The sequence below is a fragment of the Entelurus aequoreus genome, linkage group LG09, assembly GCF_033978785.1.
Source record: "Entelurus aequoreus isolate RoL-2023_Sb linkage group LG09, RoL_Eaeq_v1.1, whole genome shotgun sequence".
Classification (NCBI taxonomy): domain Eukaryota; kingdom Metazoa; phylum Chordata; class Actinopteri; order Syngnathiformes; family Syngnathidae; genus Entelurus; species Entelurus aequoreus.
The window spans coordinates 35,262,150-35,282,995 of NC_084739.1; the positions used below are offsets into that span (position 1 = coordinate 35,262,150).

At 38.6% G+C, this 20,846-nt stretch overlaps 1 protein-coding gene across 1 annotated transcript in view; it reads left to right on the top strand.

Moving 5' to 3' along the window:
- Positions 1–20,846, top strand: part of LOC133656977 (cadherin-23-like) — a 395,393-nt gene that overhangs the window by 260,403 nt on the left and 114,144 nt on the right. Inside the window, exons 11-13 of the mRNA XM_062057867.1 lie at positions 2,084–2,278; positions 12,785–12,934; positions 14,250–14,408. Coding sequence (XP_061913851.1) covers positions 2,084–2,278; positions 12,785–12,934; positions 14,250–14,408 — 504 coding nt within the window. The remainder of the gene's footprint in view (positions 1–2,083; positions 2,279–12,784; positions 12,935–14,249; positions 14,409–20,846) is intronic.

Below are 20,846 nucleotides of genomic sequence, written 5' to 3' on the forward strand. Positions count from 1 at the left end.
CAATTATTTGAACGATAAATGAAAATGAAATCAAAAAACTTTGCCCTCATCAAAAAAAAAATTCTATGTCTCTCGCTTTGAAACAGGGTGGAAGAGGGTTCACTCTCTGCTTCACTCTAAGCACCTAAGCATGTTTATTCAAAGGCAGAACTAAATGAACAAAGTAAAGCCTCGTGTCAGTCATTAGAATCAGAATCAGAAATACTTTAATAATCCCCGAGGGGAAATTAAGATTTTCATCACAATCCCATTCAAGAGCAGACAAACATTACAGGGAGACAGAACAGGATCGCTGACGGGTTTGCCAACTTCCGGCGCCCCTTACAAAAAAGGTAAAGAACAGGTAAACACTGGGGACAAGGGGGTTAAAAAAAAAAATCAGTCTAAGCCTGGGCCCCTGGAGATGGGGTCCAGACTGAGGCCAAGGGAAAAAAAACCCATAGCCATAGCAAACATAAAATGTGTGTAAGAGGGAAACATCAAAGAACACAAAGGACATTAAAGACATTAAAAGAGCAGAGCTGATGCAACCAGCCACTTCTATACATAGCCACAAAAGTAAAACAACAAAAACAAAAACAAAAAAAACATATACACTTTGGTGGCCTCTGCAGTGTTCCACGCCATTGTCTGCTAAGGCGGGGAGAGCATGGCCAGAGACAGGAGTAGACCCAACAAAGCAACTAAGAGAGTTGCCCACCAACTCTCGGCCAGTGTCCAGTCCGCATGGATGAGTGAGGATACGTCCAAGGAGACCGAGGTGTCCGATACCTGCTCATTCAGCCAAGACACTGTGAAGCTTGTCCGTCCCGGCGCTTAGCGCTAGCTCCACAGCCCTGACTCTTCATCCGCATCTCCTCCAGTCTCTCCAAACGGACTCTGGTGTGGCAGAGATCCACCAGCTGGTCTCCATGGCCAAAAGGTTCCTGGGAGGCAGATCCAGAAGTTCACAAAAAGCACTGCAGAAGTCACAAAAGTGTCACCCCTTGTCACACAGTCCCAAAAGGTCCCCAACCAAAAGGCAAAAAAAAAACCCACATGAAAACAAGAGGGAAACATCAGGAACACAAAAAGATAACACAAGAGCAAAGATCTCCTGCCAACAGCAGCCACTACAGCGGCACCATCTTCAAATCCACAACCTCCCGGCTAACCGCTAGCTTACACATAGAATACATGGACATAGCCTCGCTAGGCACGACTCACTAGTGAGAGGCTCTGCGAAGTAACAAAAATTAGGAGAGGAAAAAAGATTATTGCAAAGCCAAATGCCCCTGTGCAGGAATATTTCGCCTTCAAACCGAATGAGCAAGATGAACCCATCAACACGGACAAACTAGCAAGTATGCCAAATTTGTTGCACAGTAATGGTAACAAAAAAGAACCAACTGACCATTTTTTTTAACGAGGGAAAAAAACTGTCCTTCAAGATGTACGATATTTATTGACAATTTTTGCTAACAATGATAGACATTGTATTTGTATGTTTGTTTACTTATTTAGCGTGACTAAAAGTTATTGACCAACAAATAACAATGGTAAAAAAATAAATCTTTACTTGCATTATTAGTATTATTTATTATGATCACATTAGTGCTTGATTTGGTCTAAAATAACGCTGACAATAATATCGTTTATGGGCAATCATTTGTGGGACAATTTGTCATCCAGCAAAATTCATTATGGGCCAATGCCTAAATGTGACACTTTTCTATCAACCATTCTATCTTTCAGACCCCTTTTTCTCCTCTTTCAGAGGGCTCATACCTTCTATCCTCAGGCAGAGAGAAATTGTGTAATTATGTCCTTTCAATCGGACTATTTTCTCTTAAATGTCATTGTGTGTCCGCGTGTGTGTGTGTGTGCGTGTGTGTGTATGTGTAGATGCAGGGGTCCTCTTTTGACCTCACTTTGAGCCCCATGAGTCAGTGTCCTCTCTTTGATTCGATAAATGAAAAGCTGTAAATGCCCATCCAGATTGTGAGCTGACAGCCTCCATCAGAAATCACATTTAGTGTGATGAATTGTGTCTCTTGTCATCAATTTCTACACAATGACTGTTTCCTTTGTGCTTCTCCTTAAGGCCACAGAGCTGAAAGAAGATCGCAGTCCATCAGATGCCTCAGTGAGGACCACCTTTACCATCCTGCTCATTGATAAGAATGACAATGCCCCAAAGTTCAACAGTTCTGAGTACCACGTCCGAATCACTGAACTCGCCCAGGTGGGCTTCGCACTGCCCCTTTTCATCCAGGCTGAAGACAAGGATGAGGTGGGTGTACTGTGGTCCCCACTACTCACTCTAATGTTGACTGTCGTCCATCAGTAGTTATCAGTAAAAGCTAAAGACAATTTTACACACACATTTAGTGTTCCTGCCACTTACCATTAGTCCTATCTATCTCGCAATCAGTCCCAGCAACATTTATTTCAATCTGCCGCGCTGTGCACATGCTCGCGCACACAGCCGACAACCTGCACATTGGACTCCGCTACAATTCAATTTGCTCTGAAAGAGATGGGACAGAGCATCAAATTATGCCTAACGAGGAAAATCAATCACAGAGGGTGCAGATAAGCACACACTGAGTCAAGTCTGTTTTAGGCGCAGAAGCCATTGAGGTGGAATTTGACAGATAACTGCAAGTCAAGTGGAGAGGGAAAAAGGTGGCGAGGAGGGCAGAGGGAAAAATGGCTGAAGTAAAAGGAGGCTGTGAGTATAGCCAGTAACAAGTATCAAAAAGTTTGATGAAAGAAGCAGAAAAAATTAATTTTAGTGAAGCGCTGCTGCATGGAATGACTTAGTAGATGGTTGCATTGATTATCAGGGGTGGGCGGTACGTTTTACGTTGAAAGGAGGAGACCTTTTTCTCTTGCCTGTATTTGTTTGATCTCTAATAAAGCTCACCAAATCAGCAATTTTTTAGATTCACCGTTTTATTTATTTTACAATGTTAAAGTTAAAGTTCCATTGATTGCGTGGGTGTGGTGAATTCTGTCCTCTGCATTTGACCCATCCCCATGTTAACCCCCTGGGAGGTGAGAGGAGCAGTGAGCAGCAGTGTGCTACGCGCTCGGGAATCATTTGGTGATTTAACCCCCAATTCCAACCCTTGATGCTGAGTGCCAAGCAGGGAGGCAATGGTCCCATTTTTGTAGGCTTTGGTATGACTCGGCCGGGGTTTAAACTCACATCCTCCCAGTCTCTAACCACAAGGCCACTGAGCTGGTGTGATTGATTGAAAAAGAAGAATATAGATCATCCCGGGATGGAAAACGAACCAAGCAGTTGGTCAGCAGGAAAGGATCTGGTGTCTCTCTTCCTCTGCATCCATCATGAAGTCCGAATCACGCTTAGGGCAGCAGGGCTCCTCTTTGAACTCCAACATCAGACTGTCCTAATCTTCATACCATTGGCTCTATCTTGTTGAACTTCTTCACATTGTAATGTGATATTCAGCATTCCTTAATCTTTGGATGCTCTGATAGATAGCATTGGCTCAAACTTCCTGCCAGCCAAGTGTTTATGACTGTGACCCGGAGGTTACCATGAGGCTAATTACATTTCAAAGGAATACATCTGACACAATGGCCGTTTACACTGTACACCAAATCGGATTTTTTAAAGTGACACAGATCTGATTTTTTTTTGTTAGTGTAAATGTTCCAAAGTGCTTCAAATCTGATCTTTTCACATCAAATTAGGACCACATAAGAGGTAGTCCGAATCCGATTGGAATGTGATCTTTTGTTACTTCGGTCAAAACGGCAACGCGACCTGTATTTGACTTTTTCGTCAGCTTTGGATACTTCATACTTCATCACAACATCGGGTTTCTGACACTGCTTCCTCATCAGTGTCTGGTGTGTAGATTGGTGAGTGAGAGCAGCAGCCGCGGCTGGAGAGGAACGCCCGTGGGCGTGTCCAGAGGCGCACTCAGAGGAGCGCACTGAAGAATGCCCAGCGTCATGCGTTTGAGCTGTAACACCTGTATCTCAAATCTCCAAATGGAATTAATGGAACTTAATTTAATAGGTGCTTGCCACCCCAAAACAACACCCTTTTAACATATAACATGATGTCATTTAAAAAAGAAAAATAATCTTTCAGATAAAAAACATTGTGTGGAAAAACAATACAATATAACATACTTTCAACAACTGAAGTAGTTTTATGAAGTAATGTAATAATAATGTACAGTATTTAACTTAGAGAGTGGACTTCTACGGTATCTCTTCCAGCTAATTCGCCATCAAACACACCATCGGCAGTTGTTCCTTCCCGCTCACACTTTTTCTTCCCATGGTTGGAAAACAAAGTTATGTCTAAAGCTGTAAGCTAATGCTAGCGAGTAAGACCAGATGTGGCTCTTATAGGGTTCACTGTGACATTTGCAATGCCAACTAATGCTTATAACTCAAGTTTTTGCTTGCAACTTAAAGCATACTATTTCGCCGGGAGACAGCTCTTATCTCAAAACATTTAAGTTGGGGCACTCTTTAGTTGAGGTACCACTTTGTATGAATATTATATCCTTTTAAAGCCTTTATAAGCCCTCCACACATCGTTCACACACACTTCTAAACACTTTCTATGCACTTAAAACACTTCATACATTCTAAAATCTTTAATTTAAATGACTTCTCAAATCTTAACATACTCAATGGCACTTTAGATCCTGTGATGCACTCAGGCCGTAGCTAGTGAACCGTGAAGCGGCGAGGAAACACGGTATACAAAAGCAATTACAAGTTTGTACAAAAAAAACAATCCACCAACATTAGGAGAAAATATACACAGATTAATGTTCTTTCTAAGTGTTAAATGTTTTTAAATTAATGTATTTCAAAAATGTGATTACCATATTTTCCGGACTATAGATGTACGCCAAAACCCACGAGAAAAACATATGTTTCCATACATGAGCCGCACCGGATTATAAACCACGATATATATGTGGTGAATTTAGTTATTTACACAAAAATATTTTGTAAATATTTATTTCCATTCCTTAATTGTTTCCAAACAGTGTCTGAATTATGACAGTAAAACAGTTGATCAAACAAAACAGCTGAACCCACTAGCTGCGTAAGCTAGCTCTCCAATCAGCTAAACAGACTGAGTAACTCCACGGCGACATCTTAGTGAGTTTTAGGAATTCGTGAAACTGGAACAATACAAACAGAATCCCATATTAAGGTAATATTACTAACACAGACACTCGTAAACTTGTTAGCATATTAGCTAATGCTAACGATGCTAGCTTGATTACATTACTATAATACGTAAAAATATGCACGAAAACACTGGTATATACATCACACAAGGGACAGTTTAGTAAGTAATAATTGTTTTAGGTATATTGTAAAATTTACAAATGTTGCATGGAGTGATAAATGAAGACAGGACAGCACTTGCACTTCTTGTTGAAAGGGCTAAGCAGAATAAAAAACTGTAGAAATTCACCCAACAGCACCATCAGTGAGCAAACTTGTCCAAAAGATGGCACCGTAGTACTAAGAATAACACACAATTTCAGTGTCTTTGCATATCCATCCATCCATTTACTACCGCTTCTCCCTATTAGGGATTTCAGGGGCGCTGGAGCCTATCCTAGCGGCACTCTGCGAAAGGCAGGGTACACCCCGGACAAATCACCACCTCATCGCAGGGCCAACACAAATAGATAGACAACATTTACATGTTTTATAAAAACTATTTGCATTAAGGCCGTCAGCAAAGAAAAATCCCTAAATTAGCGTGTTATAATGGTTCAATGCGTAGGAAAAAAGTGGCGGCTTATAGTCCACAATTTACGTTAATTATGGCTTGCATCAAAACATTTCAAATGAGGATTAGGGCCAAACAAAAAAGGGTACAAGATTTTAGGAGTAAAAATGTTGAATGTTCTGAGATTAGAAGCTATCACACTAATACATATAGCACACATCTGGGTTAAAGTTTTTTTTTGTTTACTGTACAGTTTAGCATGTCTTGAACTACTGATTTTTGCTCATTTAAAAAACAAAAAGGTAAATAGTATCAAAGTCTATTTTTCTGTTTGGACACCCCTGGTATAAGGACTTTGGAATTATGGCAAAATATCCTTCTGATACTTAGCACCTTCTTTAGTGCATGTTTGTGTTTTGCATAACGCTGACAAAAGAAACAGATTAAAGACAAATGTCCACTGCAGAGGATGCTGTTTTTCAGGAGGATATGGCTTTTTCAAGTGTGTTGCCCTTTTTTGGAAAACCTTTTTAATTGGTTTTGCACGTTTACATGGAGCTAATTTCATGCTTCACTTTTGTGTGGAAAGAAATGTTGTAATTGATTTACTGTGTTTCTCTTTAAAAAAAGAAAAAAATAACACCTCCGCTCCGGTTTCACTTTAAAAAAAATGTCCCAAAATAAAATCCTTATTTGCACTTTGGAAACGGAAACAAGTGGCAATTGTAGTTGTCAGTTCATGAAAGGACGTTAAAGAGTTAACTACTGAGCTCAGCTGAGCTATGTTGCTAACTGTTGCAAACCGACACAACAGTACCTACATCAATCAAAAATAAATAATATGAAATATATGTGCATATAAAAGCCTTAGATAGATACCTGGTCCCCTCTTAATTTGCAAATTAGTTAATAAACGCTCCTGGCCACTGTATGTGAAAAGGATTGTCTGTCACTGTGTTGCATGGTTGCTGTTGGCGTGATCCAAGAATACAGAGAAGGCGCGAGACGTGCAGGTAGATGTTATTTTAATCAGGTATCAGGGAGGTGGTGAGAACACACAAGTTGTGCGGGAACTCGGAAATGTAAAACATACACAATGACATACAGGAGACAATGAACCGGAATCTGCATGCAGGCAGATGCTTGCTATAACCCTAACTAAATGGCCTTCCCAGTGGTTGAGTCTAATCAACAAGCCAGGGCAGGTGTGTATAATTAGCACTCCAACAAGAAGTCGGAAACAAGGGAGGAATAAGCGCTGACACAGAAATCAAACACCAAACACAGGAAGAATATAATAAAACTAAAACACCCATGAAATATCATGACATTTGCAGCAAGGTGCATCAGCATACAATCTGAATTACCTGAGAAAATATCTTATTTTACAGCAATGTGAAGTTAAGAGCTTTTGGCGAGGAGTAGATTCAATAGTTTTACATGCAAAACTTCTAGTTGTTTTGTGGTTTTGATGCGTTAAACCCACTTGTCAGTAATGATGTGGACTCATTCACACGCTGCTGCTCCCGAAGGATTCTGGCATTCCTGTAGAACAATGAATTATAGGCACATGTTTTATTTTGGAGCCTGTGACACAACTGGTAGTTACCCTTCTTGCATGGCTGTTAGTTACTCCTCCCTTCTTATGCTTGGCTGGCGTACATAAAACTTTTTTTTTTCCGCTGGAACCTGTCAACTAACTTTGTGGATGTCACTTATGACAGCATACTTTTATCACGGGCTTCTAGAGGCTGGAGCAAATGGACGTGCAATTATATTTATGGGCAGTTGGAAGTGACATCCCTGCATATTGGATGGTCTTTTAAGTAGGAGCCATCAACCGCAATGGTCCTCACCGAGATAAAAACAAAAACAAGGGGGCTATTTTAGCTGCCAGCATAATACCAATCGACCTGTGCAGTTGTCTCCTGCTGTCTGCCACAGTGGCGATCTGATCGGCCAGCCTGCAGCTTTTAAGAGGCCAGAAGGGCTCCTGAGACAGTTCCTTGGCTCAAGGCATCTACAGACTTCAAGGGGGTGTGATGTCATCTTGACCCTGCCTGTATTTATATTCATGCTTTTTGTACTAGTGGGATTATTTTAGACATGGGGTAGGTGCTCTTTTTATAGAGGTTACTTTTTTTCCACACCATAGGTAATCATTTTTGAAACAATTCTAACACCGAAACCACCTCAATACTGCATTGTTTTCTCAATCAAACACTATCCCACATAGATTGGCACCATTTAGTGAGCCAAAAAGCAAATCCCAGATGGATGTGTCTGTTTTTAGGTAGATAGTCATGGTTGTCATCAGTCATCACGACGTGTCCCTCTGCTCATAAAACTGGTCTAAAATGTTTGAAAACAAACTTAATCTTCTACTTTGATATATGTGTCTAGATGTAGAAAAAATTTAAAATCCCTTTGGAGACTATCCAAAGAAACTGTCCAGACAGAGGCAGTCTAAATGAGACTGCAGCACAACATTGCCATTATTACTTATTACCAATACAGTATTTGAATGTCACGATTGTACCAATTCACGCAAATTCAACCACTCCCCGCAAATTATGCCCGGCCTAGCAACTTTTATCCAATGCCCTTAACTTTTACGGTTGTTTTGGCCAGTCAGCATTATTTTTGCCAGTAAATTTATATATGAGTGGCCAACTGTCTAATCACAACTTATGTTTGTTTCTTGTGTAGACAAAGCAAGAACAAAAAAGTGTAACAGTGTAACAACTCCTTACTGCTCAAACGACACAATTGTCGTCCTCCCACATAGCGCAGAGCTAATTCCTATGGAAGTAATAATGTAGCAAAATTATTTGCAAACGAATGTATGTACTAAGGTTGTACGGAATACGGATATTAGTATAGTACTGCAATACTAATAAATCATATTCGGTACTATACCGCCTCTGAAAAGTCGGCAGTGTTTTAGCTACTTCTAAATCATTAATCCTTGTCTCCATGGCGACAAACAAAGTACGTTTCTTACAAGTATCATCCCTGCAGGACGAGGAATAGCTAAATATGCTTCACTACACACCATAGCTCACCAGCGTCAAAATGTAAACAAACGACATTGGTGGATCTACACCGAACATCCACTGTAATGATACCAAGTACAGTAGCGTATCTAGTCGATAGTACTATGATTATGTCGATATTTTTTGGCATCACATCTTCTTCTTTTGTTTTTTTTTTTAATTTGTACTATGTTTATGAACTCGGGAAATACGTCCCTGGACACATGAGGACTTTGAATATGACCAATGTATGATCCTGTAACGACTTGGTATCGGATCGATACCCAAATTTGGGGTATTATCCAAAACTAATGTAAAGTATCCAAACAACAGAAGAATAAATTATTATTACATTTTAACAGAAGTGTAGATAGAACATGTTAGAATAGAAAGTAAGCAGATATTAACAGTAAATGAACAAGTAGATTAATAATCCATTTTTACAGTTTGTCCCTCATAATGTTGACAAAATAATAGAATGATAAATGACACAAAATATTACTGCATACGTCAGCAGTTAAATTAGGAGCCTTTGTTTTCTTACTTTCTAATAAAAGACAAGTTGTCTTGTATGTTCACTATTTTCTTTAAGGACAAATTTGCAATAAAAAACATATGTTTAATGTACCGTAAGACTTTTTGTTAAAATAAAGCCAATAATGCCATTTTTGTGGTCCCCTTTATTTAGAAAAATACAGAAAAGTATTGAAACAATTTTGGTACCAGTACCACATTATTGGTATTGGGACAACACTAGTGTGTACTAATCAATCTGAGTGTGTGCATCGTACATCGTAACTCGGTTTCACAACACACATACACACCTACTTAGCCAGAGGCGTAGCATAAACATACTTTTTACGTTTCCCTGTGTAAATGATAAATACAGAAACTTTGAGGCATGTTGCAGCTGACCTGATGATAAACTAGTTTAAGAAGAATGTTTTTGTATTAATAATAAGACTACTGTACTTTTCAGTTTGGTAAATATTAACTATTGTGTGTGAAGTCCTAATTTAAGAATTATGCCATCAAGTTCAGATAAACAATGTGATGATTGATAAAATGCGGATGAAGTATATAGCTGACGAAGTGGAGTCCATTTCTCCAGGTTGGAGTTGGACACATACTGTAGCTAACGACGAAATTCAATGAAAAGACAGCAATGTTACTACAGTATTAGCATAGAAAGATGAGCATGATGGAACAACCCCCTTCACATTTCTGACTGTCCCTCATATATGCCTGCCCCGTTGCATCATTAAAATTAGCCAAAGAAAAGTCCCTAATATTTGTACTCAAATGCAATTTATTGTCAGAATGTCATCCAGGAACGTTTTTTTAAAAGTTTTACTTCAATGTATGTCATTTATTTGTCCAAAACCTGGTTAGAGTTTTAACTCAAGTTTCAGGCTTCTATTTTGCGTTACAGGTGCAGATAATTGCACTACTTAAAGGCCAAGTGCTCTTTTGTGTCGTTTTACCATTACCCGCCGAACTATAAACCGCAGATATATACTGTATGTTGTGAAATGAGTTATTTGCGCAAAAAATATTTTTGTAAATGTTTATTTCCATTCCTTAATTGTTTCCTAACAGTGTCTGTAACATGGCACTAAAATAGTTGATCAAACAAAACAACTGAACCCACTAGCTGCGGAAGCTAGCTCTCCAATTAGCTAAACAGACTCAATACCTCCACGGCGACATCTTAGTGGGTTTACTGAGGAATTTGTGAAATTGGAACAATACAAACAGAATGCAATTATAAGGTAATATTACTAACACAGACACTCATAAACTTGTTAGCATATTAGCTAATGCTAACCATGTTAGCTTGATTACATTACGATAGCGCATAAAAATATGCATGAAAACCCTCCATAGACATCAAACATGTGACAGTTTAGTAAGTAAAAATTGTTTTAGTTATATTGTAAAATTTACAAATGTTGCATGGAGTGATAAATGAAGAATCCGTACGAGTAGAAACACTATGGGCGTCCGGAAAATGGAACAATACTTATACTTTTTGTTGAAAGGGCTAAGCAGAATAAATTAATGTAGAAATTCACCCAGCAGCACATGCAGTGAGCAAACTTGTTCAAAAGATGGCACCGTAGTACTAACAATAACACACCATTTTAGGGTCTTTGCATGTCCCATACCCCAGTCCAGTCATACCAAAGACTATAAAAATGGGACCCATTGCCTCCCTGCTTGGCACTCAGCATCAAGGGTTGGAATTGGGGGTTAAATCACCAAATGATTCCCGAGCGCGGCGCACATTGCTGCTCACTTCTCCCCTCACCTCCCAGGGGGTGAACATGGGGATGGGTCGAATGCAGAGGACAAATTTCACCACACACGAACAATTAGCAGTTATGTTGTTGTTGTGATAGAATATACACACATATATATATATATATATATATATATATATATATATATATATATATATATATATATATATATATATATATATATATATATATATATATATATATATATATATATATATATATATATATAAATTGCTATTATTAGCTAACCACACCCAAAGGTAATGCGCGTGCATGTGTTACGTACTCACGTAGCTACGTCACTACGCCCTAGAAGCCGGAAGAGGGCGGGATATGCTGTGTAAAATACATTGGAAAGTCAGCGCCCTCGAGACATCTGAGTAAACGTTGCTAACAGCCCCTTTAAGTTGAAGTTGAGTGGTAGTTTGTTTTTGGTGACACTTAGTGGGCACAATTATTATCATTAGGTTTGACTCATGTCCAACTTTGCACAAGTCAACTGCTTGTATCGGAGGTTATGTTAGACATTTTACATGCATGCCGATATCATCCCACACTGTTTTTTTTTTGCAATATCGTATATTGTCACCTGGACTTATGATTTCAAAGCAAGGTATCTATTAGGGTTGTACGGTATACCGGATTAGTATAGTACCGCGATACTACCAGTAATGAATCATAATCGATACTATACTACCTCTCACCTAACATCCACTGTAATGATACCAAGTACAGTAGCGTATCTAGTCAATACTACTATGAATATGTCGATATTTTTTGGCATCACAACATCTTCTTTATTTTTTTTAAAATTGATATTATGTTTATAAACTCAGGAAATATGTCACTGGACACATGAGGACTTTGAATATGACCAATGTATGATCCTGTAACAACTTGGTATCTGATTGATACCCAAATTTGTGGTAACATCCAGAACTAATGTACAGTATCAAACAACAGAAGAATAAGTGATTATTCAATTTTAACAGAAGTGTAGACAGAAAATGTTAAACGAGAAAGTAAGCAGATATTAACAGTAAATGAACAAGTAGATTAATAATTCATTTTCTACAACTTGTCCTTAATAATTTTGACAAAATAATAGAATGGAAAATGACACAATATGTTACTGCATATGTCAGCAGCTAAATTAGGAGCCCCTGTTTGCTTACTTACTAATAAAAGACAAGTGGTCTAGTATGTTCACTATTTTAATTAAGGACAAACTTGCAATAAGAAACATATGTTTAATGTACCTTAAGATTTTTTGTTAAAATACAACCAATAATGCAATTTTTTTGTGGTCCCTTTATTTAGAAAAATACCGAAAAGTACTGAGTATCGAAATAATTTTGGTTACGGTACCAAAATATTGGTATCGGGACAACACTCGTATCTATTAAAAAAATAACAATAAGTATGAGGCAATGACACATTTACATTCATATACAATATATTCACTGTAACAACTGGTCATCTGAGAGCAGTCATAACTGCAATGTGGCCCTCAATGAAAATTAGTTTGACATCCCTGCTCTATGGAGTAGTTAGACCCTCCTCATAAATAAGGTATATTCCGTCCAACCATAAATCACAAAACCAGTGACTGTAAAAGCACACTTTTATCATCTCAAGTATGTAGAAATTAAACCTCTTTTGTTTGATTTTCTAAGTCTAACTACCGATGTTAACTGTTTTCTTTACTCTGGCAGGGCGTTAACAGTATGTTCCAGGTGTTCCTGACGGGGAACAATTCCGACTATTTCACCATCTCCCCCACGGCTGTACAAGGGCGTGCCGACATTAGGATGAGGGTTGCCATGCCCTTGGACTATGAGCGCATCCGCAGCTACAGTTTTTCTGTGAGTTTGAAGACTTGTGTATATAATAATACACTCTGTACATCTTTCTGACACATCTTTCTGTCAATCAGCGTCCTCTGCAGTGGATATACAGTTGTGGTCAAAAGTTTACATTTACTTGTAAAGAACATAATGTCATGGCTGTCTTGAGTTTACAATAATTTCTACAACTCTGACATCTGACATCACATGGACAAAGATAAGACCTTCTGGAGGAAAGTTATGTGGTCAGATGAAACAAAAATTTTGCTGTTTGGCCACAATACCCAGCAATATGTTTGGAGGAGAAAAAGTGAGGCCTTTAATCCCAGGAACACCAGAGAGTAAATGGGACAATGAAAAAGGAGGATTACTTCCAAATTCTTCCGGACAACCTAAAATCATCAGCCCGGAGGTTGGGTCTTGGGCGCAGTTGAATGTTCCAACAGGTCAATGACCCCAAACACACATCAAAAGTGGTAAAGGAATGGCTAAATCAGGCTAGAATCAAGGTTTTATAATGGCCTTCCAAAAGTCCTGACTTAAACATGTGGACAATGCTGAAGAAACAAGTCCATGTTGAAAACCAACAAATTTAGCTGAACTGCATTAATTTTGTCAAGAGGACAAAAATTAAACCATTAGCTTGTGGATGGCTACCAAAAGCACCTTATTGCAGTGAAGCTTGCCAAGGGACATGTAACCAAATATTAACATTGCTGTATGTATACTTTTGACCCAGCAGATTTGGTCACATTTTCAATAGACCAATAATAAATTCATAGTTCAAGTTTTTTGTCCTAAACAGTTTTTTTTTAATCATATTTATTTGTATTATATATAGTGATGCTCCCAATGTAAAAGTGCACTTTCAATGTTACGGGCATTTATAGGAAGAAAGAATAAAAAATACAATTGTTTTTAAACTATGTTCCCTAAAAGATGAATTGATGCTATAAAGTTGTATTTCATTACTTGATTAATTGAACAAATAATCAATAAATTACTTAATTAAAACAATTATGGATAGCAGCCCTACACATGTCCACTGCAGATGAAACTGGTTCTCATGAAGATATAACAGGTTAACAGTTGGGCTCCACAAAAAAAGAGAGAAATAAAAAGTTGCACCTACTAAATCATCTGACCTCCATTTAAACAAGACTTGTTTATCAACAAGACGGCATCAACAAGCATCTTTATTATTAAGTATATTTCAGTTGTCATTTTTTCAGTTGTGTGGTTTCATTTTGTTCTCCTTGTTTGAACTAAGATTTGGTAAGTCAAAAGCCATGAATTATTAAAAGTTCCTTCTTTTTTCGTTGTTTTTTTCTAGCTCTATGCCAATGAGTCCATGTCGGATCATGTGGGATTTGCTCGTGTTTTCATTGATCTTATCAATGAGAATGATAACAGACCCATCTTCAGCAAATCCCTCTACAATATCAGCCTTCCTGAAAACACACCCAGTGGTACCTCACTGCTTCGTATCCTGGTAAGTGAATGGGGAGGATGATGAAAACTAATTTATAAACATCTATGAAGCACTCGCGTTTGGAATGGAAATGAGTGCAACCACTTAAGTAATTTTGTCTTAAATCTGTTTGGCTTCCCCTTCATGTTTGTAACGCAACTTCCTTTTTATACTGATGCTCTTCTTGAGGCCGACCTCCCACTTTTTAGTCGTGCTAAGGATACACAGGCTTAACTGTGTGTAAAGATATTGGGCGGGAACTAAACCAACGGATACTTCTACACTGCTAATGATTCAAGCTTATATACTACGAGGGATGTGCCGATCAGGGTTATTCTATATTTAGGGTTATTTTGCCGATTCCCATCACCCATGATACAGATATCGGTTAATACCAATATCGATACTAATCACATGTTTTAACTGTAAATGTTTCAGTTTTATTAGTGCTATTGGCAGTTTAACAGTATCAACACAATATTTAAACTAGTTCCTTATTGTCTTGTATTACACACAATTGTTTGTTACAATAATATAATGACTAAAAAAATCTACTACTAATTTAAATCCTTTGATTTTTACCCTCAAAGCCCTCCCGTGTCCAGAGAATTGATCCTTGAGTTTGTAAACATCAACATAAACTAAAAATTTGATTTTGTGAAAATATAAAATATCAATCATATACTGATACTACCCTTGGTATCGACATATATGGATTGATCTGCCCTCCTTACATGTTGTGTACTGACTGTGACAATATTGACTCACCAACAGTTGTTATATTATCTTCTCTCTAACTGTTAGTAATCCAATTGATATTGTCATGTTGATATCTGCTTACTTTGTGCTGTAACGCTGTTCCATTTACACTTCTTAAACTTTACTGGTCACTTTTTCCTTGGTGTTTCAAGCTAACTTAATGGTTAGCTTAGTATCTGGCATACCTTCTCCTGGCTTGCTATCGATGCTAAGCCTCGTCCTCCAGCGATAATGAATGATACTTGATAATGATACCTAAAAAATGCAGTTTATTTGCCATTATCGAGGTGATTATTATTATCTTAGGGGAACAGCTCCACAATGTGTATGGAGACTCATGATTATCCGCCTGTCAGCCAAGGACTAAGAATAAATCATGTCAGCCAGGGGGATCGGCTTTTGTATTCAGCATTAAAGGGCAACTGCACTGTTTTGGAATTTTGCCTATCACAATATTTGTTTTTCTTTTTTATGTCTTTTAATTTGTAATATACAGCAATACTCCATGTACATGTTGTGACCTGCATATTAACCAAGTATTAGCTATTTTCATTATAAGCGCTAACACCGAGGAACTTCTTAGCGTAGTCGAATTCACAAATGGGTAACATGCTTAACTCCCTATTGACATACTGAGCCAGTGAGCTGCTGCATCGCTTCTGAGTTGTTAAAAGTTAATTCTAGATTATAATTCTTGCCTCTCACCTATGTAGTAAACGGCCATAAAATGAGTAGTTGGTCGACTTTGACATTCAACTTAGACCTGGAGATGGTAAGAAAGACACGAAAAAATGCTCGTTTGCACCCACTTCTTTTTTTTTTTTTTACACCTGCGTGAGTAATATGATTAATTCTTAATCTAAACGGTAAGATATAAGAATCCTATAAATTGGCATCCCCGTGAGAGCAGACATTTTACAGTAAGTGATTGTTTTATTATGTTCGCATTTTGTATTTCTTGTTTAGAACAGCAATAGTGCTACTTTCTAGATCTGCTTATCACTAAGCTACTAAAACTTATAGCTCATCCTCCTTATATTCAGGCTAAAAAAAATAAGCTTTTGGATCATTGTTTGTCCCAAAGTAGTAGTCGTTGGCTCTCTTGAAGTATAGCATGATTAGAGTTAGTTGTTGTTAAAGGAAATAGCTAACGTTGTGATGCGTCTGTGAAATTAATGTGTCGCCGTATGCTTAAAATAAGCAAAATACTACATGTTATTATAAATATGCCTGTTATTACATTACATATACAGCATGTATTGTATATCAAACGTTGATGGAGGTTTTTGGATGTTATTTACAGCGCTTTATAGGCATAATAGAGCGAATACCATTACCTCCATTGTTAGCTGACTCTTGCTAGCTTTTATTTAGGAATTAGAAAGCATACAAAAACCAAAACATATCTGTTCTTGTCATACAGAAGGATTTTGAATTATAGACAAATTCCCCTTTAAAAGGCATTCATCTGCAATGCAATCATGTACTTTTTCATGAAAGTCGATGCTGATCGTTGGCCGATCGATCTGCGCATCCCTAAGTACTCCACAATATGAATTTTATGAATGTTTATTTGTTTATTGTGAAACTAGAGAGAGAAGCTAACCTAAAATGATTTTTCACGACAACCAACCACACCTACATTGCACTTGTTTCAAGTGCGCAACCCACAGTGTGAAAATAAATAGTGTTTATAGACTGGTGCTCATGAAATAGAGATTCCAGGGCAATTGAATACCTGATAAGACAGGCTGATGTTGGCCTTGTGATGCCTGGCTGAGAATTCCGAGTACTGTCTGTGGAGAGTGAGCGAGCTGTAAAGAGTAAACTATGTGACAGCTCACAGTGATGACTGCACAGGCATTGATAGCAGCGCACCAATTTATGCACTACTCGATGATGGTTTCCATAGTGTGACATGCACCAAATTACTACCCACTGGAGACACAACACATACATTAAACAGATGTTTCCTATTTATGACTAGCACTTTACGAAGGGAAAGAAATTGAAATAAACTCTATCCCCTTTAACTCCCTCAAAGTCAAACATGTCTACACAGACAGTCGTTGTAGACTTTGCTCTATTAGTTATCCAACATCATTACAATTTAGTGTTGTGTGTGCGTGTCCATCCAGTAATGTGTTTGCACAGATTTGTTTACCAGTGTGGGTCTGCTATAATTTAGTTCATTAGTAATTTAGACAGTGACTTACAACGCTTGTGATGCAATGAACACAGCAGACAGTTTATTTACATGCTGCACTCTCATTAAAATAGTGAGTGTCCCTTCCCATGCCCTTGTGCTAGTTGGGAGAAATTGTTTCCAACTTGGAATCAAACCGATGTGGCCTACTGGTTTGCATGTTGGCGCCACAGTCGGTGGTTCAAATCCTCATTTGGACATTTCTGTGTGGAGTTTGCATCTTTGTGTGTTTAGGCATTGTTTGAGTAAATTGGCCGCCTCCCACTTAATCCGTCCATAGGTAAGAATGTGAATGGTTGTTTGTTTATATGTGGCTTGTGATTGGCTGGCGACCAGTCCTGGGTGTACTTTGCCTCTCATCCAATGGCAGCTGGGATAGGCTTCAATCCACCTATGAACCTTATGAGGACAAGTGGCGTAGAAAATTGATGGATGGATGGGAATTGCATCAATATTAAGTTTGAGTGAAGCGCAGAAGGAAGTTAACCAGCAAATGATTGGTTCTTGGGACTTATTATTGCTGATGCTATCACCTTCTGACATACAAAATGTCACCAATGAAATGGCATCCACTGTATCTAAAAACAACTTTTTACTGAAGTTTGCGAATTACCAGAAAATACATGTTCTGCCTATCTCCTTTTTGCTTTTTTATCAATGGATTTATCTTCTAATGGCATTGTTAAAAATTGTGCATGCTCTACAAATACTGTAAAAAAATGTTCACAACTGATTTTTTTCCCCTCACTGGTCTTTTCTACACATTTTCCTCAATGTTTTTAGCGCCTGGACGGAAGTTTAACACACATTGACATACACTGAGAAAACTACTGCGCATCAGCACTAATAGCATTGTGCATAATTTTTTAATTGATTCACTGCTCTGTATTGAATACAAAATGGGTATTAAAAAAACATTTGGTATTTAATACCAAGTTTCCACTGCATGATAGCCAATACCGGTTGTATATTTTCATTCAACTTACAATTTAAACAAATACAAATAGGGTTTCATTCATTTTCTAACTCTGAAGACGGTCTGGCTCGGATTGCTGTGTTAGCAACTTAAGGGTTCCTGGTTCTTATCCAGCTTCAGCCATCCAAGTTACTGCCGCAGTGTCCTTGGGCAAGACACTTCACCCACCTTGCTCCTGATGGGTCGTGGTTAGCAACTTGCTTGGCAGCTTCAATGTGTGATTGAGTGAATGTGATGTATAATTTAAAGCGCTTTGGTTAACAATCTGACATATTGCACATGAGAACCAGATTAATAAATGTAGAGGGTTTGTCATTTCAAAACAAGCATTTGTACTACACTGAAGCTCATTTTAGCAACACAGTTCTCTATTTGAAATACTTTTTTTTAACCACTTCTTTAATCGTTATGCTTATCGAAAGGTGTTGAGAGACCCAAAGGCATCAGATGGCTGTAAGGGGCAAAAGATTGTGGCTGCATGATTTTTACGATCAAATCCAATGATGATTTTCTCATCTAAATGGCTTGCATGTCCAGACATAATACACCTATACAATGACTTAATGCCAAACTAAACGGCCTATCGTTGCAATAAACCTTGAGCGGGGGCGTAATGACTACAAATATGTGTATTTTTTTTGTGTTGTTATTTTACAAAGAGATCTCCCTCTGCTTCAAACTTTAAACTGAGCAACGAGAATGTTTTAAGCTATAAGAAAAATACTTTAACCAATTATTTTTCACTTTAGATCCTGTGAGAGTGATGAGTTGCATCATCAGCCAACTGTCTTTACAAACGTCTATTTTTTCTGAGTTGCTTCATGCAAAATATCAACATTGCAAAATCACAACTGTTAGGTGATGTTATTGTCATTTCAACATATTTGATCATGTATGTTTTAAAGGTCATGTGCATGCTATTTTACTGTGAAAAATTGTGACATTGCTCTGTTAAAGAGGAACTATGAAGATTTGAATCTACATTTAACATGCTTGCTTGTAGTGTAGATTGGCAGCTTTCTCTTTTGGTCCTTCAAAAAAGTAGAAATGTCACAATGGCACAATCTTTCAACAACAGTATAGAGGTTAATTCAACTTCGTGATGGCCCATGTTGACAAAACGTTCCCTTGTGTGAAGCAGTCTTGGCTTATCTTAAAGCAGAGGAGGATGTGCAGGGTGGCCGAGGGCATGTACTAGAATTGCCTACATAGTACGTCCAGCACACTGTGACTGTCACCAGTGCCTTAGCCGGAGTAGGACCCCAACACAGAGAAAGAAAAAAAATCAGAATCACGACAAAAGGTGCACTTAAAAAGAGTAGAGACAATAACTAAGGATGCACACAAAAAGTGTGGAGAAACAAAAATTGCACACAGAAGGTGTGGAGGGGTAACAGTTAACACTAAACGGCAACAATGTTGTTTTGGAAATTTTGGAAAACTGCGGCCGCATTGGTGAGGCCAAAAGGCCTAACTAAATATTCAACATGCCCCATAGGAGTGTTAAAAGCCATCTTCCACTCATCCCTTTCCTTCATTTTCACAAGGTGATAAGCATTGCGCTAGTTTAATTCCGTTGAAAAATAGCAGCAGAAGATAATGAAGTAAATGCCAAATCCATAAGTGGCAAAGGTGTTACAGTACAGTGAGGAAGGAGACGGCACTGAGACAGGGGCGTCGATATGTGGAAGCGTGTTTATTAAACACCAGGATATGACGTGTGTATCTAATCCAAATACGGGGTGTGAAACTATGTGATGCGATTAACTGGTGAGTGTTACCAGGAAGTGTTGAAGGTGCGTGTTGTGAGAGATGCGGAAGTCCAGAGAGGGAAAGGCAGTCTCGGAGATCCGTAGGCAGGCGAGAGGTCAAGGGCAGGAGCGAGGCGTCGGGGTCCGTGGGTAGGCGAGAGGTCGAGATCCGGGAAAGCAGCAAGAAATCCAGGGGGAATCCGGGGAGATTAGACACACAGCTCGAAGCCGGAAAACAGAGGGAAGCTGCGGGATGATGACACAGGACACGACACGATGAGCACAGAGGAGGGAAAACACAGAGAGAGTGAATGCACATGGAAAAGGAGCTAAAGACGTGTAGGCTCACTGTACGAGAACAAGTAGCTACGTTCTGGCACTGGAACGCAGGACGCGCTGGCTTAAGAAGAGAGGCGCGCTCAGAGGAATGTGTGGCGGCAGGAGCTTGAGCCGAAACAAAAGGATAGCTTTTATTCAAAGTTATGTAATTTAAACCACAATAGTCAATATAACGATTTATCTTTTTTCTCAACAAAAAAAAACGTCCACCAATAAAGAGGAAGAGGGGCGGATGAGACCCGCCACGAGAGAGGAGGATATGTAGTCTCTTAGTGCGGACTGTTTCGGACCTGACACATTATAGAGTGTAGCCACAGGGAGCAGTTTTATGGAACAGTCGTAAGGACGATGTGGGAGAAGGGACTGAATACCTGTTTGAGGTTTTGATATTCAGCAGGGAACCGTGGAACGTAAACAATTAGTGTGGA